The sequence below is a fragment of the Mus caroli genome, unplaced genomic scaffold (genome assembly GCF_978045245.1).
Source record: "Mus caroli unplaced genomic scaffold, Mus_caroli_1 scaffold_1, whole genome shotgun sequence".
Lineage (NCBI taxonomy): Eukaryota > Metazoa > Chordata > Mammalia > Rodentia > Muridae > Mus > Mus caroli.
In genome coordinates this window covers 51,231,271-51,250,212 of record NW_028227256.1, presented here as the reverse complement: position 1 = coordinate 51,250,212, position 18,942 = coordinate 51,231,271, and the positions used below count along the sequence as shown (strand labels likewise).

The 18,942-nt window shown below is 42.0% G+C and overlaps 1 protein-coding gene across 8 annotated transcripts in view; it reads right to left on the bottom strand.

The window, feature by feature from the left end:
• Positions 1 to 8,847: 8,847 nt before the first annotated feature.
• Ccdc150 (coiled-coil domain containing 150) overlaps positions 8,848 to 18,942 on the bottom strand; it is a 107,814-nt gene continuing 97,719 nt past the window's right edge. For 5 of the 8 annotated variants that reach the window (XM_085837329.1, XM_021173999.3, XM_021173989.2 and 2 more), the window contains 7 exons: positions 16,304 to 16,430; positions 12,801 to 12,995; positions 12,450 to 12,518; positions 12,204 to 12,365; positions 11,168 to 11,254; positions 9,387 to 9,506; positions 8,848 to 9,116 (listed from right to left, as the gene is read on the bottom strand). In XM_085837329.1, the coding sequence (XP_085693455.1) occupies positions 9,018 to 9,116; positions 9,387 to 9,506; positions 11,168 to 11,254; positions 12,204 to 12,365; positions 12,450 to 12,518; positions 12,801 to 12,995; positions 16,304 to 16,430 (859 nt within the window). In that variant the 3' untranslated portion in view covers positions 8,848 to 9,017. Of the gene's footprint in view, positions 9,117 to 9,386; positions 9,507 to 10,888; positions 11,028 to 11,167; positions 11,255 to 12,203; positions 12,366 to 12,449; positions 12,519 to 12,800; positions 12,996 to 16,303; positions 16,431 to 18,942 lie in introns of those variants that run through there. The other 3 variants (XR_002378903.2, XR_002378904.2, XM_085837310.1) reach the window with 3 other exon arrangements.

The following is an 18,942-nucleotide window of genomic DNA, read 5'->3' as shown; positions in this document are numbered from 1 at the left end:
TCTGGCAATGAACTGCACATAGGACTCTTGGGGCCCTTGTATAATCTTGGTTAGGGGCATAGTTAGCGCCCCTGCTGCAGGGACAGCGCTGTGCCATCTGGGCGAGGACACCAGGGGAGAGCCCTAATTGTTTTTTGTCTGCAGCGAGAAATTGTCTTTACTGCAGATTTTATCAGCAGTCCAGGAGGCTGTCTTTCACAAACTCTGACTTTCAAGTTAAATATTGGCCTCTAGTGAGGACAGACTGAACAACTTTATTTCATTCATTGGGTATCAAGTAGCCTTCTCTTGCTAAACCTTCTAATATAGATACTATGCATGGGCATTGATAATCGATGACCACCGATTTGCCTGTGGCTTAGTTTCGCTTTTGCAAGACGCATCTGGAGTTTTCTAAAAAAATCTTTAGTAAGGGCTAGGAGGCAAGCACCTTTTCTGCCCTCTTCTGCCTGTTTAAGGAGATCTCTGATGATTCCCCAATTGCTAAAAAGGACTCAGGGACATCTTCTCCTTGGTTTATCAAAGCATTAATATTTTTGCCTACTTTATTCTAAGTTAAAGGGTGTATTTCAGAACCATTCAATACCAGCCATGGACATCTCTCGTCCACAAAACAAAAATATTTTATTAAATTCCTTTTTTTAAAACTCTTATCCCTCTCTCCTTAAGAGAACCCTTCATCTCTTGACCTAAATTCCCCATGGTTAATGGGACAACAACTGAATGCCTAGGCTTACCTCTCGATGTCCGTCCGTGACACTCGAGCGAAGTGGCGGGGGACTGTCCCACTGTCTCACTGTCTGTGCGGTACCTCTTTAATCCGTTGTCCGAAGGGTGGTCGTACCTCGTGCCCCACTTTGGGCGCCACTTGACCCGTCCAGCAGGTCCAGTTATTTGAGGGTCACGAGGGGACCTCCTCCTAAGAACCAAATGGGGGGTAGAGAAAGACGAGGGCCTTGTATGAATAACGACACAAGGAAACCGTTCTGGAATGTATCAAAGCCCTGAATCTATTGAAAAAGGTCCAAGGCTTAAATGCACAAGCAAAAGGGGAAGCACAGATACTTATCAGTGGGAGGGGTAGGGCAATACAAGCAAAAGGAGAAGTACTTATGGGAGGGGGGGCAATAGAAATTCTTTCTTTTGGCAGCTACACGGGGGAGCAGGAACTTGGTGGTATCAGGGTGTGGTCAGGACATCGGGCGATGGCTTAGGGCTGGAACATTCTCGGAATCGGTAGGGCTGGAACATTCTCGGAATCGGTGGCCCGCTTTTGACCCCCTTTTCTTCTCGGGGGGAGAGGCCCAATTCAGAGATCAAGAGTTGTCTTAATAGCTCCCAACACCCCATCACATATCCTTTGTGCTGGTAGAATGTAATCTGAATTGCCTGCACCTAGCCTACTGCATCACCTCCAATTTTTAGGTCTATTTTGGGTCTCAGAGCTATGTATAGGCCTAGCCTGGTAAATTCCCTGAACCTGCCGGCTTGCAACCTCCCAAACCCTTGTCACACATCCTATGATCTGGTCCGGTCTAAAAAGGGAAATCTTTAAAATCCCTTAAGTTACAAAACCTAAAAAATTCAGGAATATTAGTGTTTGTTTTTGGCCCTTGTACTCAAAAGGCAAAGGGATGTAGATCTCTGAGAGTTTAAGGTACCCTAGGTCATCCAGGGATACATAGTGTGACCTTTTCTTAAACAAAACAATCTCCCAAAACAAAACAAGAATATATAAAAGAAATGGATGGATTTCTCAGGCAAAAAACCCAGAATAGTGAAAACAATTCTTAACAATAAAAGAACAGCTGGGGGATTCACCATCCCTGACCTCAAGCTTTACTACAGAGCAACAGTGATAAAGAACTGCATGGTATTGGTACAGAGACAGATGTGTTGATCAATGGAATAGAACTGAAGACCCCAACATAAAACCACACACTTAGGAACACTTGATCTTTGACAAAGATGCCAAAAATATACAATGGAAAAAAGAAAACATCTTCAATAAATGGTGCTGGTCTAACTGGCTGTCTGTATGTAGAAAAATGAAAATAGACCCATTTTTGTCACCTTGCACAAAACTCAAGTCCAAGTGGATCAAGGATCTCAACATAAAACCAGATATACTGAATCTAATAGAAGAGAAAGTGGGAAAGAGCCTTGAACTCATTGGCACAGGGGGAAATTTCCTAAAGAGAACTCCAATGGCTCATGCTCTAAGATCAAGAATTGATAAATGGGATCTCATAAAACTGAAACGCTTCTGTAAGGCAAAGGACAAAGTCAATAAGACAAATTAGCAACCTACAGATTGGGAAAAAATCTTCACTAACCCCACGTTCAATAGAGGGCTATATCCAAAATATATAAAGAACCGAAGAAGCTAATCACTAAAAAAAAAACAAACAACCCAATCAAAAAATGGGGTAAACTGAGAATTGACAACAGAGGAATATCAGGCTGAGAAGCACCTAAAGAAATGTTCAAAGTCCTTAGTGATCAGAGAAATGAAAAACAAAATGACCCTGAGATTCTACCTTACACCAATCAGAATGGCTAAGATCAAAAGCCATCCATTGGATGGAGCCTAGGGTCCCCAATGAAGGAGCTAGAGACAGTAGTACCCAAGGAGCTGAAGGGGTTTGGAGCCCCAAAGGATGAACAACAATATTAACTAACCAGTACCCCCAGAGCTCCCTGGGACTAAACCACCAACCAAAGAGCACATATGGTGGGCCTCAGGTGACAACACATGTTGGAGAGGATGTGGAGAAAGAGGAACATGCCTCCATTGCTAGTAGGATTGCAAACTGGTACAATCGCTCTGGAAATCAATCTGGAGGTTCCTCAGAAATTGGAAATAGATCTACTTGAAGACCCAGCAATACCACTCTTAGGAATGTACCCAGAAGATGACCCACCATGCCACAGGGGCACATGTTCCACTATGTTCACAGAAGCCTTATTTGTGATTGCCAAAAGCTGGAAACAACACAGATGCCCCACAACAGAAAATGTGGTTCATTTACACAATGGAATACTACTCAGCTATTAGGAATGAGGACATTCTGAGTTTTGCAGGCAAATGTATGGAACTAGAAAATATCACGCTGAGTGAGGTAACTCAAACCCAAAGGACATGCATGGTATGTACTCACTAATAACTGGATACTAGCCATAATAATAATAATAATAATAATAATAATAATAATAATAATAAAAGTACAGAATACCCAAGATACAGAACTCAAAAAGTTCAGCAAGCTGAAGTGCCCAAGTGAGGATGCCTCTGTTTCACTTGGGAGGGAGAAGAAAACAATCACAAGTGGGGAGGGAGGGAGGGAGGGACCTGGCAGGGAAAGTGGATGCGGAGGGGAGTGGGGGGGGGAGGGGAACCTGATCTTATATTGGGTGAGGGAAAAGGACTGAAACCCTGAGGGCCAGCAGAAAGAATGGAAACAGGCAACCTTGGGAGGTAGGAGGTTTGGGGACCCTCCAGAATGCACCAGAGACCTGGGAGATGAGAGACTCTCAGGACTCAAAGGGAGGGATCTTAGATGAAATGCCTGACAGTGGGGAGAGGGAACTTATAAAGCCCACCTCCAGCAGGAAGACAAGACAGCAAATGAGGGATGGGGTTGCCATCCCACAGTCACATCTCTGACCCATAATTGTTCCTATCTGAAAGAATTACAGGGATGGAAATGAGAGAAACCTGAGGAAAAGAAGGTCCAAAGACAGGCCCAAAGTGGGATTCAGCTCAAGGGGAGGTCCCAAGACCTGACACTATTAAGGAGGCTATGGAGTGCTCACAAAAAGGGACCTCGAATGACTGCACTCTGGAAGATCCAACAAGGAGCTGAAAGAGTCAGGTGCAGATATTTGTATGTTACCCAATCAATGGACAGAAGCAGCTGACCCCTGTTGATGAATTAGGGAAATGCTGAAAGCAGCTGAGGAGAAGGGCGACCCTGTGGGAGGACTAACAGTCTCAGTTAATCTGGACCCCCGAGATCACTCAAACACCGGACCACCAAACAGGTAGCATTCATCAGCTGATATGAGGCCCCCAACACACATACAGCAGAGGACTGCAGGGTCTGTGTTCATTCAGAGATGACTGGAGGCCCCAGAGAGTTTAGAGGTCAGGTGGGATGGGGGGTGTGGACATCCTTGTGGAGACCGGGGTTGAGGAGGAGGTATGTGGAACAGTCCACAGGTGGATGGGGGGTGGGAGGAATAAAATTTGGAGTATAGAAAAAAATTAATTAAAAAAAATGGATGGATTTCTCAATTTAACTACCAAAGTTAAACTATGAATAGATCAACAAACCAAACATTAAAAATAAGGAAATAAAAATAATATTAAAACCTTATGTCTACCCCACCCCCAGTACAAACCCAGGTTCCAGATGTACTTACAGCAGAATTCAACCAAACTTCCAAAGATTTACAGCCAATACTTCTTAATTATCCAATAGAAAGGAAAGGGAAGGGAAGGGAAGGGAAGGGAAGGGAAGGGAAGGGAAGGGAAGGGAAGGGAAGGGAAGGGAAGGGAAGGGAAGGGAAGGGAAAGAGGGAACACTTATAGACTCATTCTATAAAGCCAGTGTTACCCTTAATATCAAAACTAGGTAAAAACTCATGGAAAGAAAACTATGGGCCAATATCCCTTGACAGGAGGCATCTCTTAATTCCAACAGGTATTCCTTAAAACTCAGCATTAAAGTGAACCAGTGTGACACCTTGACAGCACTCGGACACTGCCACTACTGTCAGACCCATAGGGGCCCAAAGTAGAAGTTAGCACTCTGCCGAAATGATTTACAATAGTTACCAACAGCCACTCTAATTACTTCAATTAATTGTATAAGAATCCTTTAATAATGGCCAAAACGAGAGTAGGCCAACACCTCCCAAATGTCTCTAGGTGCTGAAGTTTAGGATGCAGTGTTTTGTTTTTTATTAATTTTTATTAGATATTTTCTTCATTTACATTTCAAATGCTATCCCCTTTCCTAGTTTCCTCTCTGAAAATCCCCTATACCCTTCCCCTTCCCTCTGCTTCCCAACCCACCCACTCCTGCTTCCTGGCTCTGGCATTCCCCCATTACTGGGGCATAGAATTTTCACAAGACCAAGGGCCTCTCCTCCCATTGATAACCAACCAGGCCATCCTCTGCTACATATGCAGCTGGAGACATGAGCTCTGTGGGGTACTGGTTAGTTCATATTGTTGTTCCTCCTATAGGACTGAAGACCCCTTCAGCTCCTTGGGTACTTTCTCTAGCTCCTCCATTGGGGGCCCTATGTTCCATCCAATAGATGACTGTGAGCATCCACTTATGTATTTGCCAGGCACTGGCATAGCCTCACAAGAGATAGCTATATCAGGGTCTTGTCAGCAAAATCTTGTTGGTATATGTTAATAGTGTCTGGGTTTGGTGGCTGTTTATGGGATGGATCCTAGGTAGGGCAGTCTCTGGATGGTTGATCCTTCCATCTCAGCTCCAAACTTTGTCTCTGTAAGTCCTTCCATGGGTATTTTGTTCCCCCTTCTAAGAAGAAACAAAGTGTTTTTAAAGACAAGCCACGATCAGTGTTGGGGTGAGTTGGAACAGTCTTATAAAATTTGTCTTTTTTTGCAGAGCTTAGCAGTATTTTCCATATATCACATGACATTTATTTTTGACTTATACTACTAGTTATTTTAGTTTTATGTTTTAACATGCAGAAACATTAATTGTTATGGTTGATATATCTGGACCATGGTCAGAGTCACAAATGGTCTCAAAAGTGTTACCAAGCAGATATTGCCATTGCAGGTAGGGTGGGATAGAAGTCTGAGTATTTAGGCAGCCATGAAATAGAGTCAGGACAAGATGGCTCCACCCTAGTCACTTCACTGTGCTACAAGAGACATTCCAAACACTTAAAGTACTATAGAAACACTCAGGCAAACCAGCACATTAAACTGAGTCTTCTAGAAAAAGCTCTTATACAAAGATACTACACACACACACACACACACAAATAGTAAATTCATGGAAAAGTTCAAAAAGTTTGTTTTAAATTCATCAACCATTTTCATCAAATTCAAGAAATTCCAGGAAGACAGTGAAAAGATCTATTAAAAATACACTCAGTAGCAATAGCTAAAACAGCAAAAACACACTTCTAGAACCCGGTATAAAATAATCTAATAATATAGGGAAAATGTGGCACATAAGAAAAATGCTGAGAACAACAGAGAGGTGGCTTGTCTGTAACAGAGCCTGGAAAAACCGTGAAGTATGAATTAGAAGGACATTTGGGAGGTTGAGAATGTCATTCTAAAATGCCATGTATAAATAATAGTATTGTTTTTCTGCATGGATGGAGCCTTCTGTAGAAGCCACTTAAAAATGGCTACAAAAGTTATTAGCTTTTGTTTTTACTACAAAGACATTTCATCTAATAAGCAAGGGCACATGAAGGTAGCAGCATTACTTATAATTTGAATGTGCAAATAAACTGTCCTTTATTGTAATTGCTTCTATAATTTTTTGAGTTTCTAGAAAACTAGAAAGGCCTTACAGGATTGGATTATACCCAACTTCGTCAGAAAACTTCCTAGCACAAACAATCTAAACGAGCTGCTTCTGTACGAGCAGGTGCCTGAGACCATCAGAACAGGACTCTTCTGCCCTACTGATTTGCATATTGTCACATGCCATGTAGTCCTTGGGTCACATTCTCTTGTTTTATTCTTTGGTAGTCTAAGCTTACATAGTTTTGATTTAGTTAGCACACCTCCCTTACTAATGACTACTACAGTCTTACTAGAAATGGTCACCAACCTAACTATAATTCCCTTTTTCAAACTCAAATAGGTAATCTAAATGAATATGTCAATAAGAATGCCTTTTGATGGTGATACCTAAGTGAAGAAAGATGTTCTTGTTCTAGACCATGATGACATGAATATTCTGGCATGTAATTGTGACTGTCATAAATAATTAGGGCAGCATATGTCCATCCACCAAAGTTGATCATATCCCATGTGTAGTAATTGTGAACTTTTTACATGAATTCAGGTTGTCAGTGTCGACCCAGGACCAAGGTTAATTATCTATAGGACTCCTGGCTGTCAAGACGATGAAGTCCTAATACTTTCATTTATATATACTTTTATCAAATATGCACACATATATTATTTGTCAAATACACAAACATACACACACACACACACACACTCCTAAGACACAAATATCTTTCTGAGGAAAGCCTTCGGTGGAAAATAATAGCATCCAATAACAATAGAGTCCAAGACTCAAGGACACAACACATGAGTTTAAATTTCTTAACCAAATGTCTCAGTTTGTGTTTGCTTCTTGAAACAAAATAACTACATTTAGGAAGTTTATGAAGAGCAGAAATGATTTCTCACAGTTCTGAAGCCAGGAAGTCCAAGATGGAGTTGCTGACAGGGTTAGTGTGTAATGAGACTCTGCCCTCACTTCCAGGTGGAATCTTATTGCTGGTGTCTTCTTGGGGTGCTCGGTGCTTTATCTTCACATGGTAACAGGCAAAGGGTCCGCAGAGCTGAAGGCAGTTGCCGCTAGCCCCCTCTAAAGGCATGAATTCATTCCTAAAGGCTCTCATGATACAATCTATATCTTTGAAGGCCTCAATCTTTAGATACTACTATAATGGGTATTAAGTTTCAACATAAAATTTTGGAGGAGACATATTTGAAATATAACACAAAAACAGTTATGAGCAATGAAAGCTAATTTCTCCTACTAAGCAGGAAAGATAGTAATTTACTATTTTCTGTTCAGTCTTAAATGTGAATATAGTCACTGTTCTAATATGAAATAAAGAATAAATGGTGCACCAGGAATAAAATACCACCCTCCACAGAATGGATACTCTAAGGCCATGGTAACAAACAATTCTCAGAAGTCTTCAGGCTCATCTACTAAACCAGTTGCAGCTTTCTTTAGTGTATGTGGTTTATTTAAGCACACACACAATGAGAATTACCTACTTCTGAAAGCCAGGAAAACAGGAGTTGAATTGAATGTCAGCCAATGAACAGTCTCACTCATATAATTCTAATACATATATCAACCCATGAAAGCCTCCACAATCATGTAAGCCTCTAATGTTTGAATTCCCTTTGCCCTTGACCTGAATAAAAGGTCAGCAGTGTGCTCAGGAGTAGACCTGAACCATGTGGATCTCCTTTCAAATATAGTAAGAAATACATTGAGTTTTGCCATTTTACACCAGAAATTGAGTGTTGGGCTCTCCAACCCTGGGCTGTTTTGTAGTCACTACTCTTTGCATTATCATAATTGTTCACTTACATTAGGCCATGGTAATACCAACATAAGAAGCAAGATATTCTGCCAGTCCATTATATATGTCAAGTATAGATTACCAAAACCACCATTTAATATTGAAATAACAAATATAAAGCTCACGTTGCTCCTTATTAGTGTGAAAAGGAGCCATACTTACCTGTCAGGCTACTGGAATAGTGCAGACTCCTGTATTTAGTAAACAACATTTTAGTGACCAATGTGGCTGTAAATATAGTCTTTGACATGTGGTATCTCAAAAGTGTGAGAGTGTGAGTGTGTGTGTGTGTGTGTGTGTGTGTGTGTGTGTAGAAGGTATAGAGAGGAGTCTACTATTTTTACAAATAATTTTATTTCCAGAGACCATCATAAAAATTCATCTAGAACATCTTACTGTGGCCATTTCACACAACACTAAATTGTTCCTGAAAACAGCAAATACCATGTGACACATCTACTATCATAAAACAAACTAGTTTAAATTTATTTGGAAGAAAATAGGGAAAGGGACAAAGAGATGGGTTGGTTCTGCAGTAATAGAAAAGAGTTCATAAAGGGCAAAGCCCAAAACCTTCACACACATCATGGTCTTCTAATGTAGAAACAGGCCAGCCCCACTTGCTGGCCAGAAGAATAGCTTCTATGGAGGAGACTCCTGTGTCAAGGTCACTTCTTCCTCTCTGTGTCAGAATGGTACTTCTGTTTAGTTTCCCATCGATGTAGAACAGATTGGCTGGTTGCAACATTATGCATCTTATCTTGATTCTGTAGAGAAAAATAACACCCAACTCTTGTCTGCTGTGAACCCATAGTGTTTAGAGCCTGTTGCCCTCCTTTACATCATATCTACATTCAGATAGGTAGTTTTGATATAGATAGTTTGGGAAAGGTGAAAAACTTATCCATTGGTTTCCTAGCAGTTGTCGAGTACAGACAACTAGACAGTGAGAAGGCTTCTGTAGTTTGGAGCAGAGAAGCAAGCAGAGAAGCAGAGAAGGAAAATCTCAAATTTCTTTATAACCATATAAGCCTCACCTCTTCCAGCCACCTGTCTTCCCGGGGAAGCCTCTGCAACCGGTTTTTTGTCAGCTCAAGTTGTAATCCATCGAACCTGCATTTAAACCAGCGGTGAGCCTCTTCCAGATTAGCTGTTATCTGAACACAGAAACAGCCACAAGTTCTTTTGTGCTCGGGTCTGGGAGATTTGTACCTTGCCATCAGAAGACTCAGATTCTCCCATGGGTTCCTTGCAATGTTTGTACAGTGTACTGACAGCCATCATTCTGAGGGAGTACTCTCTGGGTGAGACTGTAAAGGACACATGCAGGCTCCTGCTATCTACTTGTCAGAGCTCCCTGGCTTTCCTACACCTAGCAAGGCATTGGCAGACTAGGTCTCAGCAAACGTGTGCTGCCAAGTAGCTTTCTGATATCAGCAAGGCTGGCTTGTCGGCATGCTCTAGTAAGGTAAGAGGATTGCGCTCCTTTGATGTAATTTAACTTTTTAGGAACTACAAATTTTTTTCCAGGTATATTGGGTACAACCTGATAACAACAACTTCACTCTCTAAACCTAACCCAACCCAACCTTTCTCCAGGTGCTTTTTTAAAACAAAACAAAACAAAACAATAAAACAGAAGTACAGGGAAAAATGCTGAAATGGCTTCATAAATCACACTTTTTATTGTATGGCAAATGAGAGGGAACTGGCATTGAAACTTACTAAAACAAATCGATTAGAATAAGATAGTAGTGGGCATTGACTAGTGGACTTAATTTGTAGACAACAGACAGTTCACAGAAAGCAAGCACAGGCCAGGAGGTGGATCACTGGGTAAAGTGCTTGTTGTGTATGAATGAGGACCTCAGTTTGCTCCTCAGAACCCCCATTAAAAACCGTCTGGGTGTCGTGGCATGTCCTTGTAATCCCAGAGCCAGGGAGGAGGAGACGAGCAGATCCCTGGGACTTGCTGGATAGCTGGCCTAGTCTAGCTGGTGAGTTCTAGTCCAATAAGAGACCCTGTCTCAAAAAAAAGGAGGGGGTGGGTGGTACCCGAGGATACCCAAGGTCATCCTCTGGCCTCTACATGCATGCTCACACTCATGCACAAGTGCCTCTATATGTGAACATGCAGGCATGTGCATACACATACTTGAAAATGAGAGTAAATGTAACTTTACTAAGGGCATACAGAAAGTGTCCTAGTTGGCACTCAAACATGGGATTAAGAGTCCTTTTCTTAATAAGGTTATATCATCATGTAACTTAATGGGCAGGACAGGAACAAACGACAAATTGACAGTAATGTTATTGTGATACTTTAAGAATCTCCTTTACATGCCACTATACCATCCATGAACATATGTGTGAGGCTGGTCATTACTGCAGCTCCCAGGTTTTAGATGGGTAAGAGTAGTGGCGTGAATGTTAGTGATAACCAACCGCTTTCTGATTAGATGTGAGGCCTGTTCTCCAGAAGGCACACTCATGTCTGCTACTGTAAATCTAGCCAAGACCTGGGGGCCAGGGAACTCACAGGGCGTCAAGCAGCACTCGTTAGATCCACGCCTTGCTGCTTTCTCCTTCTGTTTAGAAGTATGCAATTGAACTTCAGAGTTCATTAATCTTCTCGCGTTCGTTCTCTATCATCAGGACACAGAATCCTAACTGAAATTCTTGACGGGAAAGATGAAGCTTAGTGAAGTGCTGGCCTTGCCTGCTGCACTCCGGACAACTCTATCAGTGGCAGACTTAACAGCACTCTGTGCTTTAGGATGGCTGGCTGGATTTCTCTAAGTGCCTAGGCCTGGCTCACCTGCTCGGACTCCACGCTGGCTTCTTTTAGTTTATTTTCTGTTGCTTCTTTACATCTCTTCAGGTGTCTGATAGTTTCTTCCAATTCCTAAACATGTGACAGATTTTTAACAAACTTCCAGTACGCCATATAGAACCAAAATGCTTCAAATTTCTAATATGGTGATTAGGTCATGAAAATAAGATGGGGCACTTTTGAACTTCTATTTTGTATATTCATACAATGTAATCTATAGTCTACATAAAATGTTTGGTTTTGGTTTATGGATTCTTCTGGGAGAAATTAAGTAATCTCTCTGTCTATCTCTCTGTCTGTCTCTCGGCCCCCCCCCCTCTGTCTTTCTTCCTTAAATAAAGAGACCCTTTCATGGTTTTTAGAAGGTAGGAGGAGCTCACTGGTCTCCTCAAGTTTATTTTTAGCTTTACACTTTCTGTTAGTTAGGAATAGCTAAGATTCCGGTGGCAGCAACAAGCACATTCTCTCTGCAGAGAACAACCTAGAGCTGAAAATCTAGAAGACTAAGAAGTCCAGTGCACATGGAAGCTCTAGTTGTTTTATAAAAGCAAACATCATATCCCAGACTACCATGATTTCAGTATGGAGTGTCCTTCAAAAGGTTCAAATGCTAGCTGCTTAATCTTTAGTTAAGAGTTTTATTTTGGAAGGTGGCAGACACGTTACTGAGTGGGGGCTAGCTGGTTACTGGAGGTATCTGAAGGATATCCTGGTCCTAGTCCCCTCTACTGGGACACGCTCCTCCTATACATGTCAGTCTTCTCATGATGTCCTGTCACAACTCGGGTCCAGGATCAACAGAGCCAGGAACTGGGACCTGAAATCTAGGAGCCACGGTCTGACATAAACCTTTCTTTGTGTCAGGTATTTTTGCTGCTACAGTGAGGAAAGGAATTAGTATACCATTTATGGATGTATTTCTTCTATAGAGTGAGTCTAGGAAAATGTAAGTGCCTTCTCACTGGATTTAGGCACAGGAACTTGCTAATAACTGTTGTGAGGAATCTTAAAAAGTCCATACCTTGCACCGATTTTCTAGTTCCAGCCTCACTTTTCGCTCAGTCACTAGTCTCAGCTCCTGCTGTTTATTTCTCGCTGAGGTCTCATACTGGCTCTTAGCTAAGAGCTCCATCTCTTTCTGCAGGGTATTCATCTCAGATACAAATCTCTGGATGCTCAAGGACTGTTAGGAAAAGGGGAGGAACATGGTGAACATGTTAGAATTTTACATTAATCGTGAATAGAGTTTTGGGGAATCATATTTTACCTGTTCATAGTTCTTTTTCTGATATTGATCCTTAATTATCTCCATTTGCCTCAATTCCATTTCTATTTGCTGGGAGTAAATACAAAAATAACATAAAAAGATGATCAGTAGATGAAGTTGGTCTGAGTGATTGAGAAGTTTTCAGTTTCTGCTGGATTCTACTTCCTATCTAGCCCACTGGTAATAGCAGGGTCGCCACCAAAGCAGAGATGACGCCACAGACGTAACCTGCCCACTTCCCGGAAAACCCAGCCGCTGCCAGGGTGCTAAAACAACTCCCAGATATCCCAGCTGCCCGGACTCTCCCAATACGCCGAAGCGGGGAGGAACAGGGTCAGGCTCTCCCACAACCTTCATCCTCTCCACGTTCTGTGCGTTGTTTGCCTTGGCTGACAAGTGCAGCTTTATTTGGGCCCTTTGGTTCTTGAGTTTTTCCTTGTTACTGTTCACCACTTTTTCCAGCTCCGTAGCTTTGTGTCGTAGCTCTCGGTTTGCCCGGGACACTTCCACCGATCTGAAGTTGGCTTCGTCAAGAGCTTTCTTCAGCTGAGGAGACAAAGGAACAAGAGGGAAGGAACGACTTTCACCTACTATCCAGGAAGAGGCATTTGGGTTTGTTCCTGTATTGACAGAGAGGGAGGCCTGGGAGGTGGCTCCGCAGTGGAGAGAACCAGCTGCTCTTACAGAGCGCATGCTTTTACTTAAACACGTAAATAATAAGAGAGTGATACAATGTATGGTTTCTGATTATGCAGATTTATAAAGCACAAGTCAATTTTCATAGTTTTAAACATTTGAGAGGAACTAAGACTTTAGATGAAGAATGTGAGTGAACTTGTAGTCATGAGCTGCATCTTGTGAGCAAGGCTGTGGAGAGAGTACCTTCCAGCCTCAGCTTCACCACCTACATGTTGGTTTCTACAGGTAACCTCCACAAGCCTCAGCCTGGTCAACTGAAAACTACGTGGAGCACCTAAAAAGGAAGCAGGGCCCCCACTGCACTGCCTCTGCTCTGTGGTCACTGCCATGCTGTAACTCCTTCCTTGCTGTCACAGCCCGTGTGGCTCACACACACTTGGCCAGTGCTCACTAGCACTGCATGTTATTCTATGGTATTGCTTCTTGCTGGGAAAGCATTTTAACACTTTTGTCTCATGCAAAAGCACTATGACAATGAATGAGTTTACACTGTCCTGGTCCCCACCCCAGCATAGTGTTTTCCTTTCTGTGTCATTTGCTGCAGAGCTCTGAACTGAATTTATTTTTAAGAGCTGAGGCTTAAGGGATTTGCCAAAATTTACGTTTTGAGGTTTCTTGACTGTGACGTGCAAAGTACATTTGTATGGTAATTCACAAGCTTTTTAAAGAGGAGGGCTGAGGAGGGTGACAGGCGCATGCAGTACAGGCTTCCTGTCCTGGCTCTCACACAGGAGTCCCTTCTTTAGATCTTAACGGTCCCCACCTCTTCTGTTGCACCGCTCGGTCCCATGAGGCTCCCCTCGGCTACCTCAGTGCAGGCTGACACTAATCTCTAGGCGGGTTTGCCAGATGCTTATTACAGTTTAATTCTTTAAACAAACATGAGGAGTACTTGTGATGACCTTGCTTTTACGACAGAGGGAATGGATCCAGAAGTCAAGTCACTTAGAGACAATGACTACATGGCTGATACAAGCAGGGCTGAGGCTCAGCAATGCTCAGGTCACATCCGTGCTTCTCACCACGGGCACACTCTGTTGCCAGGTTTCCTCACATACTCGCCATTATCACAGATGTTTCCTTTATGGCTTCGGGTTTTTAATTTTAGATTTATTTATGTGTATGATTATTCTGTTTGCCTATGTGTATGCATACCATGGGTGTGCCTCATTCCCAATAAGATCAGAGAGGGCACTGGATCTCCCGAAACTGGAATTCTGGGGAGGCTGCAAGCCACCATATGCATACCAGGAATTTATTTCTGGTCCTCTGCAAGATCAACAAGTACTCTTAACGTCTATGCCATCTCTCCAGCCCCAGGATTCCATTAGAAAATGTTTTCTGAGCCATGAGCTCTAACTAACGGTTGCTTTTTACATCCAGGACACCTGTTTGTGTCCTATAGACCTTGCTTTTTTTTTTTTTTAAAGATTTTTTTTTTTATTTATTATATGTAAGTACACTGTAGCTGTCTTCAGACACTCCAGAAGAGGGCGCCAGATCTTGTTACTGATGGTTGTGAGCCACCATGTGGTTGCTGGGAATTGAACTCAGGACCTTCGGAAGAGCAGTCAGTTCTCTTAACCGCTGAGGCATCTCTCCAGCCCCTAGACCTTGCTTTTTATAAGATATTTATACAGTGGTTCTGAGTTCACAAAACTTTTGTTTAAAGTATTATTAACTGAAGTTAACTTGTAAAGTTTATCTGTCCACAACTACTACATGTGATAAACTTAGTAAGACATAATCCATCTCAAGCCATGTTTGTGTTTAGTATGTCTAGAATAATTTTTATTATTTAAAACAGATTTTTAAATTTAAATATATTTTGATATTCTTCTCCTCCCTCAAGTCCTTCCAGATCTCTCTGTTCCTATCCACCCAACTTTAAATTTCTTTGTAAACAAAAATTAATACACAACAAAACCTAACACCCTTCAAAACCAAGAAAACAAAATAAAACCATAATCCCCCAAACTGAAACCAAATAAAAGCACACAAAAAATTAATACCTTCCCTTCAATGTTCATGATATTACAGTTAATATGTTTATTCCTCCTTTAAAATAGCCTTTTGACTTAATTGTCCCTTTTCAACAGAACCATTTTACTTGGCCCTGATTTTCAACTACTATGTTGCGATAATAGTTTCTCTTTATTCTCCCTTACTTTCTACTGAAATCAGAACAAGTTCTGTACAATCCTCAGTTTAGAACCTAGAGTGCTCGAGTTTTTCCTAACAGTTCACTTCCAGTGATCTAGTAGACACGGCCATGAGATCAGGCAGGTTCCTCTGAGGTAACTTGGCTTTCTCTTATGTAGCTCAGCTTTGGCCAGGCTGCATAAGAGGGCCTAGCCCAGTGTCTCTGTGAGACTCAAAGCTATGCTTTGTTTCCTGCCTTCTAGCCCTCAACTAGTCTAAAATGACTTTTTTTCTTACTTTGAATTCCTTCAGAGCTGCACACTGCCTCTAGTTATCCAAGAACACCTCTCTGAGGCCTTGCATTTTTTCTCATGTCGAGAGTGGCAGTCACAAGGGTTATTTGGCTCATGCACACAGCATGAGTCACATCTTTTACAGCTCTTTTTGCTTTTGTTTTTTTGTTTTGTTTTTTTTTTTTTTTTTTTTTTTTTTTTTTTTTTTTTTGTTTAACACAAGGTCTCACAAAGCCTAGGCTGACTTTGAACTTAATATGTAGCTGAAGAGGACCTTGAACTTCTGACCACAATGCTTGAATTGTGTGCAGTTAGAGATGGAAGCCATAGCTCTGTGTAGCTGGGCAAGCTTTCTACCAACTAAGCTATATTCCCAGCCCTTCTACTGCTGTTGAGTGTGCCTCTCTGGAGATGGTGGCTACACAGTAGATGGGGAGACAGACACACTGAGGAGACAGTGAGTAGATCTGTCAGAAGGCAGGCAATCATCTCATACCTCTGATAGGAAAGTTCCTTAAGGCAGCCCCCTGCCTGGCAGGGAACTGTGTGTGTCACCAGACTGCTTTCTTGTCAGTGTTGCTGTGCAAGGAGAGGTGGCTGCAGCACATCTGGCTTGCTGAGCAGAGGGACCAGAACAGCTAAGACAAGTGCAGGCCCTCTGTACCTGCTCTGCTGGGGACCTTCCTAGGAGGCACTCCTCTTTCTCAAATGGCCCCATACCTCAGACACTTCCCTCTGTGATGCTTTCTTTGCAGTCTCTCTTTCGGTTTGAAACTGCTTCCTCAGAGCTTCAATGCGCTCTGCATGCAATTCTGCTTCTACTTTGGATTCCTCAGCAACCTGCTCTCTGTTTTGAAGGAAACAATAAATTCACTTTAAAAATCATCTAAAGAATTAAGAAGGGTTTTCAAGAGAATGTCAGCCCTCTAAACAACCTGAGACTTATAAATGAGCAGCCTCATGGATAGAGCTCAAAACCAAGGAAAAAGCAATGGGTTGCTGGCAGTGTAAAATCCAAGCCCACCTCTGTATAAAAGGATTCAACCAAAGTGGGAAAAGCATTCAGAAAAACAGGAGAGTAGACAGTCACACCTAAAAGATGACTGCTTTGTTCTGTCGTGCTTGATATCAGTCACTTATTCTCTAGGCTTAAACTATATCGTTTCTTTTTCTTAAGTGAGAACCTTTCATCTGTTCAGCATTCTTAGTTTGGGCTCTTTGGTCAATATCCATGATTAGGCTTCTGAAAATGATAGAATTCCTTGAAAAGGTAAGCAGAATGTGTGTGGCATTTATAGCTTTTTACTCTTCCAAGGACAAATGAAAAGTTCCACACCAACAGACTTAATCCGTGACTCCTTGTGGCCTTAAGACTGATCAGGTGGGGGTGACTCAGGGAGTGGTTCTGCTGTGTGACCAACAGCAGTAGGCGGCTGCCTTGCTCGCAATCCTCTCTTCCTTCTCTCAGCATCTTTTCTGTGTCTGGATGATGTATCCATGTTCCCTGCATGCTTCTAGAAACACCTCTGCTAATGGACTCTGTGTGTCCACCTGGCTGGCATGCTGAGGAGACCTAAAGGCTAACTTTAACTCCACTCTCAGCTCTGGCCCACACAGGGGTCCTAACAGAGAATTTTACTACATCATCTCAATAACATGCTGCTATCTTTTCTTTCAAATATTATATATTTCAAAATTTTATTTATATATTTGTCTGTGCGCACGTATGCACATGCACATGTATGTGCACATGCAGTGTCAGAGGACAACCTGCAGGATTTGATTCTCAAGTCATCAGCCTCCATGGCAAACCCTTCTACCTAGTGAGCCAGCTCACTGCCCAATGATAGTTTCCTAGTGACATAACATAAAGGGATGGGACTCTCTGAAGTCATTAGTGAAATAATTATGTCTTGTTACTATAGCCTCCCACACCTTTCACACCATAGTCACCACAAAATATATTTATATACATATAGACACATATGTGGAAGAAAACTATTATATATATATTACATATTATATTTTGATTTTCTATTTTGTTTGTTATGTGATTGAGATAATGAGTTCCACTCTGCTGCCTCTGACTGACTGCAAACCTGAGCTCCAGCAGTATGGTATCTGATCTTGGGTAGGAATGCCATCTTCCTCCCCCATTTTCTTATCTATGGGGATAGCAGTGTTGGCCATCATATGACCCTAGTTGGTATTAGGGAAGTGTTTAGTATAGTGCCCAGTACAAGCACACAGTGAGCGTCAGCCTCCGTGTCAGTCATTATCATTGTCATCATTTAAATCTAAAGCTCAAATTCTAACTTTACATTAATTCCAATTTAATTTATGCTTAGATTAACTTTAAAACAATTTTCATTTTTAAATATTTATTTAATAAATAAGTGTATGTGTGCATGTGTGTGCATGTGTGTGTGCGCGTGCACGTGTATGTGTGATGTGGAGGCCAGTGTATAACTTGCAGGATTCCATTCTGTTCTACCATTTGTGTCCCAGGGACTACACTTAGGTTGTCAAGCTTGACAGCAAGAGCCTTTACCTGTTGAGCCATCACCAGCCCTTAAGTTAACTTTTAATTTATTCTTCCCCTCGGGCTTCCATTCCTGCTGCCACTTGTGTAGATATGAGCTTCAGTTTTTCTTTTTATTGTAGAAGGAACACTCAATGTGACATCTATTCAAACAGAGGTTTGCATGCATAGCATAGTGTTGTTAATTATGGGCTGCCTAGAATAGAGGTCTTTAAAACTTATTTAGCCTGCTCTTGTTTTCTCCTGAGGAGACCATCCATTGTTAGCTCCTGAAACAGTCTTCTGGTTCAGTGAGCTATACTCGCCTAGTGTCAAACCCAACAACAACCCTTTTCCTCTTGATTTTCTCCAAGTTTAGTGGGGCCCTTCTCTCTACCCATGGGACAGAGTCCAGCTCTCAGCACAGAGCCAGGAAGGCAAGCAGCAGCAATACTCCTTCACGCAGAGCCCCGAGCCTTCATCTTCTCACTGCCTGCCTGCCATCCATCTTCAGCCAAGTTTTGCTTCTATACAATCAGGAATTTTCCAGATCTAGACTATTCTTATTCTGTGTAAACTAGAGCTACAGAAACGAACCATCTGCAGATGCTCAGTAGATAGCAGCTGCAAGGCCAATGGCTCCTTCTCTGTCCTTTTTCTTCTCCTTGACATAGTGCCACGCCCTGACCTTGGTTCTACCTATACTTTTGCATGGAAAACAACACACTTCAGTACATTAGCTCTCATCTTTGTAAAGATGAATCCAGACTGTGACCTCTATTTAGAGCTAGACTTGTATCCTCTCATAATTCTTCCTCAAAACCAATGAGTCTAAAAC